The sequence below is a fragment of the Myxocyprinus asiaticus genome, chromosome 2 (genome assembly GCF_019703515.2).
Source record: "Myxocyprinus asiaticus isolate MX2 ecotype Aquarium Trade chromosome 2, UBuf_Myxa_2, whole genome shotgun sequence".
In the NCBI taxonomy this organism is placed as follows: Eukaryota; Metazoa; Chordata; class Actinopteri; order Cypriniformes; family Catostomidae; genus Myxocyprinus; species Myxocyprinus asiaticus.
This window is the reverse complement of record NC_059345.1, coordinates 15,090,279-15,109,219: the sequence shown is the minus strand read 5'-3', so window position 1 is coordinate 15,109,219 and position 18,941 is coordinate 15,090,279. Positions and strand designations below refer to the sequence as shown.

Sequence of the window (18,941 nt, the reverse complement as noted above, 5' to 3'; positions counted from 1 at the left end):
ACATGGCATTAAGTACTGAAAAAGTAAAACATTTCTAAGAGGAGAGCAGAACAGCTGATCTATCTAGAAATAGCTTTGAGATGGATACCAAGAACAAACCTCTTTAAAGCCATATTTATTTTATGCTGTCAGTACACTTGCTTTGTGACTCAGACTCTTTCACAGTCTTTCATAACCTATTGTAGTTTCAAACCTCTAATCTTCATGAAAAAAAAAAAAAAAAGACAAGTAAACATCCTACTAGAAGCAAGACTTCCAAATAGGGGGTGGGCGGTATGATCAAAATCTTACATCATGGTGTGAATAATTGTATATCACAGTAACAATAACATGTCACAATATACTTATTATTGCTTTAAAGTAAATTTAATACTTTAGAAATGAAATGTCTGACAGCCTGTCTGAGGCCTTAAGTAGTTTCGATACTTGAGCAGTTTGAAGAGAGTTTTAAAGTTGGAAAGGTTATATAAGCCATAAATTGTTTGAAAACAGTTATATATGCCTTGCTATGTGGTTGTTAAAGTTTTGTGAGTGGAAGTTGCCAAGTAGTTGCTAAGTTGTTTTGGGTTGTTGATAAGGCGCTATTAAAAAGAGTGTTTTAAATTGCTTCTAGGGTGTTGCTTGGTTGTTGCTAGGCTAATGCTACAGAGTTCTGAGATTGATTGAATCATTGCTTGACTGGCTGACCGACTGATTGACCGGCTGACTGACTGACTGACTGACTGATTGATTGACTGACTGATTGATTAATTGACTTGATTGATTGATTTATTCAGAATATTCCATCAATTGAAGTCTTTGGGATATTTGATTGTTATTTTAAAACTGTTCGGTCAATATGAAAAAATGCATAATAAAAGACCGTTCACACAGGATGCATTTGTGCATTCAAAAACAGCTAGACGCAGCACAGTGGAATGGAGCAAAACATGAAAAAAAAAAAAATAATAATAATTTGGGCCACCCTTCAACAAAAACAAAATCCTGCAGAAACACTGATGCACACATACAGTACAGTTGCAGGAAAAAGCATATATGGACTCCAAGTTAGCTGACTGCTGATTCCAATTAGATTTTGGAGATGTCCACCCTGCAACGGGAATGTTTACAAGGTGTGTAAGACAAGAAAATGTATCACTGTTTTTGTGTTATTTTGTTAAGCAGACTGCGTTTGTCAATTGCATTTATATGCTCTTCGTTGGTGTTGTAGGTTCCACACCTTTAGGAAACTCTAGTGCCTCATTCGCAGTCTGAAGAACACAACGAAATCGGCAGTGGAACAGCTCTCCCTGCCCTTGTGTGGTCACAGGTGATTAGCTGACTGGCCTCTCATACTGATATGAAAACAGTATCCATCTGGTGTGAGCTGCATTTGTGTCTAATTAGAGCATTGGCTGATTAATATTCTGTCTGCAGTGGCCATCAGAGCCAGTGCTCCAAGTGGACCAGTGCTGGAAGTGTTCTGCTTCGGAATGCTGAACTGATCAACATCGTCAAGTGTGTGGAAGCCATCGTTTCACTCGCAGTCATTACTTTTAAAGTGGTCAGAGTTTATTCCTGTGGTTTGCTCATACTGGCCCTTGTCAATAAACACTGGCTGTGTTCAGACTGGAATACTAGTGTAGGGTTGGCCAAAATGTTGGTTTCAGTATAGCAACAGCTCCGATACCTTGTTATCATTACTAAATTGATACCTTTACAAACAGATGATAATGGAAGAACATTGCATGTGCATGATAGATTTGCATATCATATAATGGGAACATTTTCTAAACAAAAAATGTAAGTTTACATAAATTCTGTCATGTACAGTCAAATCAAGCATGGTCATAGGATTAACAAATCCAGTAACTATTTTGTTAATGTAGAAAACTTAGAAACAAATGATCATCAAAAGGCATGTGTCTCAGCATATTTTCAAATCACTTTTCCAAATCTATTCTCCAAATATTTCAGAATATAAATTACTATATTTTGTAATTGAGCAAGAAAATGACAATTAACTTACTTTGCTCAAATTGCTTAAACATATGAATAATGACACATAATGTGCCCTTTTTTCCTCAGCCTCGCATGCCCAGTGTCTGTAATGTGCACATCATTGTTGGATAAAGGCGCGATCGCATTTACCATTTTAAATCAGTGTTGCTGCAATCCTTTATTTCACTATCACTATAGTAGTGTACCGCCTATGTTGTTGTCACGTGATCTCATGATCTCTACAGTGAATGTTTAATTTAGCAAATGGCATCTAGATATCAATTCACCATTTTTAATCACCATTTTTAATAAATTCTGCTCCATTTGTTGCTTTAGTTTAAAAATATTGGGGGGAAAATTGTGTGCATTGCATTGTGGGACACTATCCCTCGCTGTGTTTTCTGCTGGTACACAGCACATTTTGGCAAATGTAGTAAAAAAAATCTGCATGCTCTGCACAGTTTATACACTGTATGCTGCAAAAAGAGTAGTATGGTATTACGAAAACACTCGCTTTTCTTTGAAGTTGCGATGGAATGAACTAATGAACAGTGTTGATCATGAAAAATGCTACAGATGGAGTGAGAATCAAATGTGACAGATCACTTTCAAACTACAGGGTTCCCAATCATTTAGACTAATTCACTGAAAAGAACTGGCTCTAAAGAACAATTCAATTACAAATCGGACATCATATTGGATTGCAAGGAAGTTTTGCTCTAAACAAAGGCAATATCTAGCTCATTTAATATTTTAGAGCAGAGGAAAATCTAGAAAATGTAAAATTTCCATGACTTTTCCATGACTTTTGAGACTGTATTAATTTTCATGACATTTCTATGTCTGAAAAACACAATTGTAAAATTCCCTGATATTTCCAGGTTTTCCATAACCGTGGGAACCCTGAAATTATGATATAGCTGTCAAACTGATTCTCCTCAATAAATTACAATGATGGTGTGATATAAAATGTCAAATCAAATATAATTTCTGAAATGATAACTGGAGGCCACTCTCTACATTAAAGATGCAATGTTATGAGGTCACGTGACAACATTGTAGCATACTACTGTTTGAATTCTATAGCTTTTCACATACTATGTTTTCATATACTAGTGAAAATAGTATGCAGTATTCAGTTTATTGCATCGTATGGACATATTCAATTCGGAACACAGCCTTAGACTTTTCAGCACTATGCACAATGCTGAGTAGCACTAGCATTATTATTTTCCTCATTACCGAGACATTAACTGCAATAGTTAGGCCCTGCAGGAGGCACATACTTGATGGCTTTATTTTCTCCTCTGCCTCTCCCAGACACAGACACCGAGTCTGGGGTTCCTGCTGTCTCCACCCCTGGCTTATTCCTCTTCCCCTTCAGACACAAAGAGAGAGAGAGAGAGAGAGAGAGAGAGAGAGAGAGAGATAAATATAAGAAAATTTAAAAATGGATGGAAAATGGTAGATTGTTATAATTTGGTAAAGTGCCATGTTTCAGCAAATTATGGATGATTCCTGCAAGTCACATTTTAACTAAAAATTCAATGGCAGTTTTTATGACAACACTGCACTGATATAGCTACATTAGTACACACCAACAGTGGCCAAACAGAGGTTTGACACAGATGGTAATGACAAGTCTGAAAGCATCAGGGCACTTACGGTACACACTAGTAAAGCTCTGATGGAGCATTTGACAGATGGGAACGTGAGAGATAAATTTTAAGTGTTTGGAAAGAGTTTTTAAATCAAGCTGGAATATAGCAAATTGGATTTCCAAAAATTCAACTGGACCTGCTTGACTGAAATTTTTATTGGTAAACGGATGCCTACATCAGAAAAGTGAAAGACAGACAGACACTTTTACAAACCCTTTTCTTTTATGTCCGTACAATCCCCATTGAAATCAATGGATTTGCAGGTTTCTCTGACCCAGCGTCAGTGTGTAGGTGCCCTTTCTAATGAGTGATGTGCCAGTAATGAACTTTCTCGCTAATAAGAGACAAAGACTGTTTCATAACCTTTTGGGCTTCTGAACAAGCCTTGTTGGGCTGTATCATAGGTATGTTTGAACTATGTAGGAATCTCCACGTTTTGAAACAGACAAATTTGAATTTCACTTTTGCAGAAAAGTGTGTCAACAATTTGTGTGCTATACCAAAAAATGTGATAAAATGCTAAACAGAGACTCAGAGATATTCTTGACGTTCTCAGAGAAGTCCTTCACGCAGAGTCCAAGTCAAGCCTTTTGTTACAAATCCAAGTCAAGTCTTAAATATATTTTGGTAACACTTTTCTCTGTTGCAGGACCATTCATTTATATATATATATATATATATATATATATATATATATATATATATATATATTATGTATTACTTCAAGGGATTTCCTGGCAAAAAAGTAAGTAAATAACCACACATTTTCACAGGAAAAAGCAAGAGAGTGAAATTGGTCCATTGTTGCCTCACATTATCCTTGTCATTCACTCAAAAAATATTTCTCCTTGAACACATAAAGACTTCTGTTGTTCACAAGTCTCTGATTTGAAGTCCAAGTCAAGTCTCAAGTCAATTGCCTACGAGTCTGAGTCAAGTCTCAAGTCAAGTTATTATAATTTTTTGCAACCTAAGATTTCATCTCTGTCTGTTTCACTCTGTGGACAAGAGAAACAAATACTAATATGGTCAAGCAGTGTGTAAACACACATTCAGAAAGAGATGTGCATGCACACTTAACAATAAAAAGTTAACAGACATTCAGCCTTAGTCTCACAGTTTAGTTTGAGAAAACACTCAACTATTATGGAATATGCTTCCATAATACACAAAGCACTAAACAGTTGCTATTGGCAGACAACTCAATTGATAATGTAACCAGTTACATAAAGGCTAATTTCATCATTTTCTGTCTGTCAAAGTTGCATTCCTCCACACTATCTTTTGATTGGCCGATCCATCTAAAAGTGATTCTGCAGGTGGAGGATTCATTACAAAGTCCTCTGAAAGCCATCAGACGCTAGCAGTTGTGTAAGAGATGATAAATGATCCGAATGGCAGGAAGAAAAACAGAATCTTGGCCCAGGCACAGCAATAGCATGCCAGTTTCAAGCATTTAAATTATACCGCCTGCCAGCATGCAGTCGCTCCTCTGCAATGATCTGTCTATCGGTGTAATAAATGGTAACAAAAGAGGAGTGATACAAGTGTGTTTATATACAGGTAAAAACATCCTGAGCAATGGCACTCATTTACATAGACGAACATTGAGAAAGCAACTTTCATTTAAAATAAATGGCATCTGTCTCAGTTAAATTCCTGCTGAAAGTTTTTGTTGACAAAGTCTTTTATTTTGTTTATTTTGGTGATCAATTTTAATTAAACCATACTGTTGACAAATATATGATGAGAAAAAAACAACATGGCAAGATATTAATGATGCACTAACAAAGTTTCCCTATCTGTCACTCACTCGAAGTTGTGTCGATGTAGTGACACTAGGGGTCACTCTTGGGAGCCCTAAACACCTCTGATCTTTGAAAAAAGGCCAATGGGAATTGCCGAGTGGAATTTGCATGCCACTCCCCTGGACATACGGGTACAAAAGGAGCTGGTATGCAACCACTCATTCAGATTTTCACTTTGGAGCCGAGCGGTTCTATTCACTGAAGCTGAATTCATCCGCAAGTTCATTCACCTCATCTGCTGGATTTTATGGCGCATTTCAGTGGCTTCTCCCCCTGCACCTGTGGAGTGCACAGAACGCCCCTGGGTGTTCGGCAGAATAACAAAAAGAGTATATTCTAAAAAGAGTATGTTTTCATTCTAAAAGAGTGGCACACACGGAACGTCTTTTTAAAGATGCCTTTCTGTTTGTGTGTTATTCCTGGTTGCGGTCGTTATCTCTCCGGTTCTGATGGCCACGATCGCTGTCTTATGTGTCTGGGCATTGTCCACGCGGAGACATCGTTCGTGGATTGGTCTGGTCCTCATTTCGAGAACATGACCAAGGCAACATTGCGGTCGTGGCTTGCATTCGTAAGAAAGCAAGCCACCCCAGCGGCTCCCCACCTCAGTCATTCTACCTACAGGTATGAGGCCATGCCAGTTAGCACTTGGGGCGATTTGGGGACCTCAATGGGAGCACCTCCGCCGGGTAAACCCCCACGGACCTCCCATTCCCCAGCATGCTCGCTTGCCCCAGTTGGGCTCTCGGATGAGACCGCCGGCTCGTCTCACGGCGAGTTCGACCACTTATTCGGAGACCGGGAAGACGATGAGTTATCGAGCGCAGCACTGGAGAGCGGGCTCGTCCACTCTGACACGGACGCCTCGGCTGGGCTCCCTCCTTTGGGTGTGGTCACCCAGTCTCAAGCCGATGCGGAGATGACGGACATGCTTTCCCGGGCAGCCACGAGCGTCGGGGTAGAGTGGAACCCTCCACTCTCCCCTGAAACCTTGCGGCTCGATGATTGGTTCCTGGGCCCAGAGCGCCGCTCACGGCCGCGCCCGCCCCAGTCCCTTTCTTCCTGGTAGTGCACGAGGAGCTGACAAGATCGTGGGGGGCACCTTTTACTGCCCGATCCCAATCTTTCAGCTCCCCCGCTCTCACTACCCTCGATGGTGGGGCAGCCAAGGGGTATTCTGTGATCCCCCAGGTGGACAATGCGCTCGCGGTGCACTTGTGCCCACAGAGAGCCGCCACCTGGCGCGGGCACCCGAAGCTCCCGTCCAGGGCCTGTAGGTTTAAGTCGTCCCTGACGGCTAAGGCCTACAGTGCCACTGGACAAGCCGCCTCCGCCCTGAATGCCATGGCTCTCCTGCAAGTTCACCAATCCAAGGCGCTAAAAGAGCTACACGAGGGTAGTTCTGACCAGGGATTGATGCAGGAACTGCACTCAGTGACTGACCTCTCTCTCCGGGCGACGAAGGTCACAGCGCGGTCTCTTGGGCAGGTGATGTCCACCCTGGTGGTCCAGGAGCGCCACCTTTGGCTCAACCTGGTCGTGATGAGAGAGGCCGACAAGGCACGGTTCCTTGATGCCCCCATCTCCCAGGTTGGCCTATTTGGCGACACCGTCGAGGACTTAGCCCAGCAGTTCTCGGCGGTGAAGCAGCAGACGTAGGCCATTCAACACATCCTGCCCCGGCGTGGTTCAAGACCCCCCACTCCATCTGCTCGTTGCCAAGGGCGTCCTCCTGCAGCAACAGCACTGGCTCTGCCACAGCCCACCCCCACGGCCCGGCCCCGGCATGGAGCCCACTGCAGGAAGCAGACGCCACCCATCTCACGACCGGCCGCCAAGAACCCTAGGAAGGCTTCGAACCCAGGGACGAGGAGATCCGCTTCTACGGATGCCCAAGAGGCTGTGGTACCCAAAACTTCAACAAAAGAGTGGTTTCCTTGTTCTCTGGGTCACATGTCAGGTGTGCATGGCCGTCATCACAACTGCCGTTCACCGTCCCATTTTTGCAGGTTTGGCGCTCCAGTGGCGGACCCCCCACCCCTGCATGCCCAGCTGTGGCACAAACATGCCCACACTGGGTTGGTTTTCATCTCTGTCTGTTTCACTCTGTGGACAAGAGAAACAAATACTAACATGGTCAAGCAGTGTGTAAACACACATTCAGAAAGAGATGTGCATGCATACTTAACAATAAAAAGTCAACAGAAATTCAGCCTTAGTCTCACTGGGACATCGCCTGCCCGAGAGACTGCGCCGTGACCTTTGTCGCCCGGAGAGCGAGGTCGGTCGCCGAGCGCAGTTCCTGCATCAATCCCGGGTCAGAACTACCCTCGTGCAGCTCTTTTAGCGCCATGGCTTGGTGAACTTGCAGGAAAGCCATGGCGTGCAGGGCTGAGGTGGCTTGTCCAGCGGCACCGTAGGCCTTAGCTGTCAGGGATGACATAAACCTACAGCTTCGGGTGCCCGAGCCAGGTGGCGGCGCTCTGCAGGCACAAGTGTGCCTTATCCACCTGGGGGATCACCGAATACCCCTTGGCTGCCTCACCATCGAGGGTAGTGAGAGTGGGGGAGCTGAAAGATTGGGATCGGGCAGTAAAAGTTGCCCCCCACGATCTTGTCTGCTCCTCATACACTTCCGGGAAGAAAGAGACCGGGGCGGGGCATGGCCGTGAACCAATCATCGAACCTCGAGGGTTCAGGGGAGAGTGGAGGGTTCCACTCTACCCCAACACTCGCGGCTGCCCGGGAAAGCATGTCCGCCATCTCCGTGTCGGCCTGAGACTGGTCGACCACACCCAAAGGAGGGAGCCCAGCAGAGGCTTCCACATCAGAGTGGATGAGCCCGCTCTCCGATGCTGCACTCGATAACTCATCATCTTCCTGGGCTCCGAATAAGAGGTCGAACTTGCCGTGAGACAAGCTGGCAGTCTCATCTGAGAGCCCGACCAGGGCAAGCGAGCGTGCTGGGGAATGGGAGGTCTGTGGGGGTTTACCCAGCAGAGGTGCTCCCATTGAGGTCCCCAAATAACCCCCAGTGCTAACCTTCATACCCGTAGGTAGAAGGACCGAGGCGGGGAGCCGCTGCTTTCTTACGAATGCAATCAGCGACCGCAATGTTGGCATGGTCATGTTCTCACAATGAGGACAAGACCCATCCACGAATAATGTCGCCGCGTGGGCAGCGCCCAGACACGTAAGGCAGCGATCGTGGCCATCAGAAGTGGAGAGATAACGACCGCAACCAGGAATAACACACAAACGGAAAGCCACCTTTAAAAAGACATTTCCGTGTGTGCCGCTCTTTTAGAAAGAAAATATACTCTTTTAGAATATACTCTTTTTGCTCTGCCGAAGCGCCCAGGGGCGTTCTCTGCACTCCACGTGTGCAGAGGGGGAGAAGCCGCTGAAATGTGCCATAAATCCAGCAGTTTTAAGTGAATGGTAAAGAGAACTGAGTTTGAATTTAATTCAGCGCACTGAATGCAACCGCTCGGCTCCGAAGAGAAAATCTGAATGAGTGGTTGCATACCAGCTCCTTTTATACCTGTATGTCCGGGGGAGTGGCATACAAATTTCACTCGCCAATTCCCATTGGCCTTTTTTCAAAAAACAGAGGTGTTTGGGGCTCCCAAGAGTGACCCCTAGTGTCACTACATTGACACAACGTCGAGTGAGTGACAGATAGGGAATTTAAATTCTCTCATCATTTACTCACCCTCATACCATCCCAGATGTGTATGACTTTTTTTCTTCTTCTACAAACGAAGATTTTTAGAAGAATATTTCAGCTCTGTGCATCCACACAACTCAAGTGAATGGTGGCCAGAACTTTTAAGGTCCAAAAAGCATATAAAGGCAGTGTAAAACTAATCCATATGACTCCAGAGGTTTAATTAATATTTTCAGAAGCCATATGATAAATGTGGGTGAGAATCAGATCAATATTATATAAGAAGTTTTTTATTGTATGATCTCCTCCCTGCCCAGGTGGTGGCGATATGCACAAAGAATGCGAAACACCTAAAACAAAAGAAGATGAATGTGGAAGTGAAAGTTAAAGTGGACATTTACTATAAAAATGTACTTAAATAATTATCTGTTTCTCACCTATCATATCGCTTCTGAAGATATGGACTTAACCACTGGAATCATATGGATTAATTTTATGCAGCCTTTATGTGCTTTTTGGACCTTCAAAGTTCTAGCCACCATTCACTTGCATTGTATGGAACTACTACTAGCTGAGATATTCTTCTAAAATCTTCATTTGTGTTCAGCAGCAGAAGAAAAACATACACATCTGGGATGGCATGAGGGTGAGTAAATGATGAGAGAATTTAAATTTTTGGGTGAACTATTCCTTTAACATCACTAATCAACTAGTTGTTTGTTGGATGAGTAGTCGACTAATGTAGCATAACTGTTCTGATTTATATTTCCCTGCTCATTAATACAGGGTCAATTTCATATCCAGCTGTGCTGTTATACAACTAAAGTACAGCTAAAGTTAAAACAAAGGCTGTGCAAAGAGAGTGCATAAGATCAATCAGCTAAAGCCAGCAATAAACTGTTAAAAGTTTTTTGATCTCCTTTACAATTGTTGCTGGTCAGATTGTACGATATGATGGCCAAATGTTGGGTGATGTTGGGTGAAGCCCACGACAGAGTGTCCACATCAGCAGCTTTTTACTTTAGACTGTACAATATGCATCTTAGCTAAGACTTTGGTCACGACTGACAGTGCTGAGTTTTTTACATCATCACCCAAGTCACTTTCTGACATACTCATGGACACGCAAAATTTAAATTGTGTGGTGCAAAATGAAGCATTGAGAACCTAAAGATGCTTTTTATTATAATTTGTTTCCTATCAAAAACCAATGCTAGCAGTTTTGGGGACTAATTAATTAAACGGATCACACAAGAATCGGTGATCATAAAAAGTTGCCGTGACATACTAAATTGGATCCAAGAGGTTGGAGAGTAGGGGTTGAAAAAGTAAGAGTAATTCGTGACATCAGTTAAAAAAGAAAGACTTTTCATAGGTGGAGCAAGTTATTACATTTTGATATAAAGTTTACAAACAGAACATTTATTTATTTATTTGTTTAGAATAACATGCAAATAGGGTACATTTTGATTTTTTTGTAGACTTTAAGATTAATACTATATGCAAAAATACTGTTATCCGGGACAAATATGTTCACTTTCCACTTTGATGGCCCCCAAAAGAACAAACTGCACAATAATACTAAGCACAAATTCGTATGCTTCCTGCACCCCTTCTCACATATAAGCAGTGCTTTCAAAGTAGAAATGCAGTGTAGATCTTTGACAGGCATGGAATATGCTATCAAGAGTGTCTTATCTATGATTTAAGACTATCATAAAATCTTCAGTAGATAGGCAGGCTGGGGGGAGATCATGGAAAGTCAGAGAGGGAAGAAGAGCAGGGGGGAGAGAAATCAAAGAGAAAATGACACAGAAAGAGTGTGAAGGGATGAGCAGAAGACAGGTGGAGGTACACAGCAGAAGGGGTACAGCGAAGGGAAAAGACATGGAGGAAAAATAGGGGTGGATTTCCCCCCCCCCCCCAAAAAAAAATGAGTGGAGTGAGGGAAATTATGATATTATTGGCTGAAAGAGAGATTGTAAAGAAGAGAGAGAGAGATGGAGGGAGATTTTTTTTACAGGTGGTCTCTTGGTGGTAGTCTCAAAACATATCCAGCTCTGTCCTCGAAATGTCTGTTAAGAGCACGTTACGAGTACATGTTAAGAGCACGCTGAGCGCTCTGTCCCCAGCTCTTTCCTCTAAAATTCTCTTTTCACTTTATCTGCATTTCTTTGCATGATTTCTAACTGAAAAATGATTCCCCTCAAACACATCACAAGGAAAAGTTTAAGAAAAAAGAATGCAGGCATGGAAATACTGACCTAAAAATTATAAAATTGATGAAGGAAGGAAGAAAGCAATCACTGGTGGATGGATAGAAAATGGAGGAAGGGATGGATGGTTGAAGGAAGGAAGGAAGGAAGGAAGGAAGAAGCAAGCAAGGAAGGAAGGAGGGAAGCATGGGTGAAGAATGGATGGATGGTTGAAGGAAAAATGGAAGGAAGGATGGGTGATGGATGGATGGATGTTGAAGAAATGAAGGAAGGAAGCAAGCAAGCACTGGTGGATGGATGGATGGATGGATGGAAGAATGGAGCAATGGATGGATGGTTGTAGGTTGGAAGAAAGGAAGGAAGGTGCAAGCAAGGAAGGAAGGAGGGAAGCATGGAAGGAAGGAAAAATGGAAGGATGGATGGATGGATGTTGAACGAAAGAATGAGGAAAGGTAGGAAGGAAGGAAGGAAAGAAGGAAGGAAGCATGATGGATGGATGAATGGATGGATGTTGAAGGAAGGAAGGAAGCATGGGAGGATGGATGGATGAATGGATGGATGGTTACAGGAAGGAAAGAAGGAAGGGAGGATGGATGGATGGATAAATGGATGGATTGGTGGATGGATGGATGTTAAAGGAAGGAAGAAAGCAAGGAAGGAAAGAAGGAGGCATGGGTGGATGGTGGAAGAATGGATGAATGGATGGTTAGAGGAAGGAAGTAGGGAAAGATAGATGGATGTTGAAGGAAGGAAAGCATGGTGGGTGGATGGATGAAGGACTAAAGCAATGAAGGAAGGAAGGAAGCAAGGAAAGAAGGAAGCATAGGTGGATGGATGGATGGATGGATGGATGAATAGATGGTTAAAGGAAGGAAAGATAGATGAATGTTGAAGGAAGGAAAGAATGGTGGATGGATGGATGGATGAAAGAATGGATGAATAGGTGGATGGTTAAAAGAAGAAAAGTTACATGGATGTTGAAGTAAGAAAAGAATGGTGGATGGATGGATGAATGGATCGATTGTCGCTCTGTGTGTGTTTATGTTGCTGTGTTGTCAGTTTGATGTTCTGTTTGATTAAAGTTTTGTTTTTTGTTACTCCGGTTCCTGCATCTTCCTTTCCCGAACTGTTACACTGGTGCCGAAACCCGGGAAAGGAGGAAGTGCACGCTGTCCGGGAGAATTCGCTGCCCACCGGGAAGTGCAGGAGTCGCTGCTGTCCGCCAGAAGGAGGAACTGCTGCCATATGCCAGGAAGCGGAGGAGCCATTGCCATCCGCCAGGTGACGGAGGAACTGCTGCCATCCACCAGAGGATGTAGGAGTGGCTGTCGTCCGCCAGGGGGTGGAGGAGTGGCTGAGGACTGGGTGGGCGGTGTGCCCGTGGGAGCCGAAGAAGAGCGTTTCTTTTCTCTCTCTCTCATCTCTCTCTCTCTGTCTCTCTCACTTGCTCTTTCTCTCTCCCCCTCCCTGCCCTCGTCTCTCTCAGATTCTCAGGTGGCGTGGAGGACCATCGGGTGGCGGAATGGCCGGAAGGGCAGTGTCTCCCCTCCAGAGATTGGGGGAGGGGGGGTTGGGGGGGTAACCCAGTCCGGATGGTGCCCCGGCCTGAATTGGGCGGTGAAAGATTGTGACAAGGAGGAGGGTGTGGCCAGGCCGTGAGGATACACGGCCAGCGCTGAGTTGCCTTATCAGTGGAAGGGAGATAAGGGAAGAGCCGGGGACGCCACAGAGATAGAGAGAGACACACATGCGGCTGCTCTGTGTGTGTGTTTATGTTGCTGTGTTTTCAGTTTGATGTTCTCTTTGATTAAAGTTTTGTTGTTTGTTACTCCGGTTCCCGCATCCTTCTTTCCCGAACTGCTACAATGTTAAAGAATGGAAGGAAGGAAGGAAGCAAGCAAGGCAATAAGCAAGCAATCAAGGAAACAAGCAAGCAAGTAAGGAAGGAAGGAAGCATGGGTGGGTGGATGGATGGATGGACGGATGGTTGAAGGAAGGAAACATTGATGGATGTTGAAGGAAGGAAAGAATGGTGGATGGATGGATGAAGGACTAAAACAATGAAGGAAGGAAGGAAGGAAGGAAGGAAGGAAGCAAGGAAGGAAGGAAGGAAGAATGCATTGATGGAATGGATGGATGAAGGAAGGAAGAAAAAAGGATGAATGATTGAAAAGTGATTGACACTTTACAAAAAGAAAAATATTTTTCTGAAAGATGTGGCAGTGCAGTCTTTATAAACAAGATAAAACATAAAGACCTTTTTCAGAGATAGCATTTATATTTTTAATATTACATCAAATTTCTTCAGTATATAAATACCTCACTTCTGCATGCTTTTTGTTTTACATTGATCGTAAAAATAAAACAAAAAAAACATGCTAATTGCACATCTCAGTATGGAATTATTTCATACAATGCATCAGCTACTCCACACCATGTTCAGAGAGTCAGAACTGAATCAGATAGAAAGAAACTCTTGTGATCTTGACCTGAAAGCACCGAGCACTGTCAAATCTGTTTGGGAGGAAAACGAGAATGCATGCAGTCTGTCGGCACAGAGTGGGGCGTGGGGTGTTGTGGGCAAAAACATATGAATCACTGCGGCTTGGCAGTATGAGGTTTAAAAGCTTCTTGCAGTGCAGCATTACGTATTCTGACTTATTAATTTTTTAAAGATCTGTTGATCTTATGTTGTTCATCTAAAGACTAGCTGAAGCTGCTTTAATTAAATGGATAACACTGGCCCTTACAGGTTCAGGATTGAAGTCCACTTGAAAGGGAGTTTGGGGTTTGGATCATTTGAACTTTATCATGGCTCACGCTTGTTAGCATCACGAAACCTGACAAGAACATGTCTGGGTCATATTTCACCCCTAAATCAAAAGAAGGAAAGACATTATATTTTGCTTTTAAAGCAACATGGTAGTATTTGTTGTACGACTTCAAATTTTGACTGATTTAAATAACATTTCAATACAAATTTGCTACATGCAATTCAATGTTACATGCCAAAAATCTAAATGGTCTTAAAAACAGATATTATTTAAGCTCTTGTTTTCTTTTTTATTTTAGTGGTACAATGTAACATGGAACAGTTTTTGTGAGATTCAAGCAAGCTGGAAGTGAACTGATATTGATCAAATATATTTTTCATAAAATATTCTGTTGCTGTTTATTACAGAAGCTAAACTGCCAAAAATAGAAATCGTTATTCACTTAACTTTTTTACTTATGTTTTTGTCACATTTATTTTACTACTGATTTAACACATGCAAGGAAGGCTGTAGCGACTGTCTGCCATGGATGCACTAAAAGAGATGTGAAAAATGCAAGCTGCTAGCTGAAGGCAAGTAGTGCAGAGACGAGCAGTAATGAGAAATTTATTATACTTACATCACCAAGCAGTTCACTTCCATACATTTCCCATGTCCCATGATCCCCATGTTCAAGAACAGAAAACAAGTTTCAGACCAACCAAACAAACCAAACTCTGATGTCAAAGGACTTCGGTCCTCACCAGGGCAGTTGCTTATATCCACTGGGCCTGGTTTTATGGTTTGTTCATGGTTTTTGAGGCTGAAGGCATGTCATACAACCGGTCCATGTTTGTACCTGTCTTATTTGGATAGCTTTACCAAGTGACAGATTCATTTGTGCCAAAATACTGTGAAAATAGAGTTTGATTTGATGCACGAGCTCCTCCCTTTTCAAGTGTATATGCCAATTAAAATTAATGCAATTAAATCACACCAACGTTATAAGGAATTTTCCTACCAATGGAGAAATAGACCAATACTTTGGCAACGTCAGCTCCTATGTCACAGTCAGAAGTGGTGGCAAAAAGACCGGCTCAAACAGTAAAACAAAATTGTTAGGTTACCCAACAGTCCACAAAAATGTAGCAGTTACCTTTAAATTGTCTGGTTAAACAAAATGGAATGTCCTGCTGTGCTGTTGGCTGTCAAAATCGCAATGGCAAAAACCGAGCGCTTCACTTTCCTCAGATTCCATCAACTGAGCTGACTGGTCATTTCCAATTCATGGCTTTGCAGCGTATATTTGATTCCTGGTATGCTATTATTTCATATCATTATAATAACAGTATAGCCAAGAATATTTCTGTATTTATGATGGCTTTGTGTCATACTTTCGTTTAATCGATGATTATAATTAGGTGTTTTACTACCAATAAGGTACCCAAACCTAGCTAGCTTTGAACTTGAAGGCTAATTTTATTCTATATTATACCTTACAAAAATCGAGAGTTCTGGCAAACTTGCTGCAAACTTGTGGCAAACTCTTCATTGTCGCCAAAGGGTTGTTGTGGGTTTAGAACTACTGGTGAAGAGCTTCAAATGTCTGGGCAACATCTGTGGTGAATCACAAGCTCATTTGCATGTGAAAACGAGTGGGACATTTGCGGCAAGTTTTCGGCAAGTTTGTCAGAACTCTAGATTTTTTTGTAAGGGATCTTTTAACAATATTTAGAGGAGCTAGCTAGCATTAGCTTATCTGTCAAATCTAACACAACAGTTTGGCAGCTTTCTGCCATCACTTACTGCGCATGTGCTGCAATGTTTGTAAACAATGGGATTGTTCTATTCAAGATGGAAGTGCCACCTCCATGTTTTGTGGGTCTCAATCAGCAGGGGGCAATAAACTCAGCTCCAGCAACAAACTCCCTTACGAAAACCGAGAGTTCATGGCAAATTGGCCGCAAACTTGCCACAAATTTGCCACTGATAATTTTTACATGCAAATGAGCTTTGCAGCAAACTTGCAGCGAAGTGTCCATTGTTGCCAAAGGTTTGCCGGAGGCTCATCACTACCAGTGAAGAGCTGCAAACTTCTGGCAAACATTTGCAGCAAATCAAATGCTCATTTGCATGTGAAAATAACAAGCAGCAAATTTGCAGCAAGTTTGTGGCTAGTTTAGATTTTTTGTAAGGGCTGATAGCTGATCAAAAACAGCTGGACGGATCAGTGCAGGGGTGTTGAGACATGTTTTTTAAAGTTTCAAACCACATTTTACTTGACACACCACCCTAAACATGTGGCGTTATGGCTAGAAAGACTCTGGCTAGTGAAAATCAGTGAAGTGCAATGCAACCACAAAGAGATGCACCAAAAGCATCCATCTGACGCATGAAACGCAACGCAACCACAAAGAGATGCACAAAAGCATCCATCTGACACATGAAATGCGACGCAACCACAAAGAGATGCACCAAAAGTGTCCATCTGATGCATGGATACAGATGGAACGCAAGGACGTGTCCTCAATTGCTAAATGTTCAGGCTTACACACTTTAAAAATGTTGCTGATGGAATCTGCGTGCACAGAACTCCGCAGGAAACTGCAGATTTCTGCAGAATTGTGACATATGTGATTCATAAAAGTTCTATGCATTCCCCATCCCGTGCATGTTTGTTTATGAAATATTTTGGCTAATTTTATCATGCTTTTAGCCACCAATAACAGTTTAGTACTCTCAGGTCCATTTAATACATTTTGCTATGTTTAAATACCTTCCGCAGAGGTTTCCTAAAAATCAGTGCAGAAAATGAAAATAAAGTCCAGAGATTCCATCTGGGCCTTCTTATGTTCAATGATATGATAATAAACCAAATAATAAACTCAGCAAAAAAAGAAACATCCTCTTACTTTCAACTGCTTTTACTTTCAGCAAACTTAACATGTGTAAATATTTGTATGAACATAAAAAGATTCAACAACTAAGACATAAACTGAACAAGTTTCACAGACATGTGACTAACAGAAATGGACTAATGTGTCCCTGAACAAAGGGGGTGTCAAAATCAAAAGTAACAGTCAGTATCTGGTGTGGCCACCAGCTGCATTAAGTACTGCAGTGCATCTCCTCCTCATAGACTGCACCAGATATGCCAGTTCTTGCTGTGAGATGTTACCCCACTCTTCCACCAAGGCACTTGCGATTTCCCAGACATTTCTGGGGAGAATGGCCCTAGCCCTCATCCTCCGATCCAACAGGTCCCAGACGTACTCAATGGGATTGAGATCCGGGCTCTTCTCTGGCCATGGCAGAACACTGACATTCCTATCTTGCAGGAAATCATGCACAGAATGAGCAGTATGGCTGGTGGCATTGTCATGCTGGATGGTCATGTCAGGATGAGTCTGCAGGAAGGGTACCACATGAGGGAGGAGGATGTCTTCTCTGTAACGCACAGCATTGAGATTGCCTGCAATGACAACAAGCTCAGTCCGATGATGCTGTGACACACCGCCCCAGACCATGACGGACCCTCCACCTCCAAGTCGATCCCACTCCAGAGTACAAGCCTCGGTGTAACGCTCATTCCTTCGACGATAAACGCGAGTCCGACCATCACCCCTGGTGAGACAAAACCACGACTCGTCAGTGAAGAGCACTTTTTGCCAGTCCTGTCTGGTCCAGCGAAGGTGGGTTTGTGCCCATAGGCGAATTTGTTGCCTGTGATGTCTGGTAAGGACCTGCCTTACAACAGGCCTTCAAGCCCTCAGTCCAGCCTCTCTCAGCCTATTGCGGACAGTCTGAGCACTGATGGAGGGATTGTGTGTTCCTGGTGTATCTTGGGCAGTTATTGTTGCCATCCTGTACCTGTACCCCAGGTGTGATATTCGGATGTACCGATCCTGTGCAGGTGTTGTTACACGTGGTCTGCCACTGCGAGGACGATCAGCTGTCCTTCCTGTCTCCCTGTAGCACTGTCTTAGGTGTCTCACAGTACAGACATTGCAATTTATTGCCCTGGCCACATCTGCAGTCCTCATGCCTCCATGCAGCATGCCTAAGGCAAGTTCACGCAGATGAGCAGGGACCCTGGGCATCTTTCTTTTGATGTTTTTCAGAGTCAGTAGAAAGGTCTCTTTAGTGTCCTAAGTTTTTATAACTGTGACCTTAATTGCCTACCATCTGTAAGCTGTTAGTGTCTTAACGACCGTTCCACAGGTGCTTGTTTATGGTTCATTGAACAAGCATGGAAAACATTGTTTAAACACTTAACAATTAAGATCTGTAAAGTTATTTGGATTTATACTAATTATCTTTGAAATACAGTGTTCTGAAAAAGGGATGTTTCTTTTTTTTGCTGAGTTTTTATTGACTTCTAAAGCCACTTTTGTATTGTCAAATCTTTGAATTATATAAATTATTATTTTTATTATATATTTATAATTATTTTCTTTAATATTTTTTGAATTATCTTTACATACCCTTTTCAGCAAATATTGATGTATGCGATCAATTGCGATCAGTTTGATTCAATCATTTGCATATCATGTAATTAATTAGATTAAATATTTTAATTGATTAACAGCACTTATCAACCTATCAGTTGAGAATCTTCGTGGGCTCCCCTCTTCAAGTTAAGTCAAGTCATTTTTATTTGTATAGCGCTTTTCACAACACACATAATTTAAAAGCAGCTTTACAGAAAATTCTGCTTTAACAGAAAAAGCTGTAATAGTATGTACATAGTATATGTCTTTGAGTCATAATAGTGTGGTTTAATAAAAAAAACATGATTGTAAATTGCACACTAATATAAATAATAGAAAATAATTATATTTATATTTAGACAC

General features: G+C 42.4%; 1 protein-coding gene across 1 annotated transcript in view; it reads right to left on the bottom strand.

Annotated features, from left to right (window-relative positions):
- syt7b (synaptotagmin VIIb) overlaps positions 1-18,941 on the bottom strand; it is a 189,188-nt gene that overhangs the window by 103,100 nt on the left and 67,147 nt on the right. Inside the window, exon 3 of the mRNA XM_051715768.1 lies at positions 3,267-3,358. Within this exon, the coding sequence (XP_051571728.1) occupies positions 3,267-3,358 (92 nt within the window). The remainder of the gene's footprint in view (positions 1-3,266; positions 3,359-18,941) is intronic.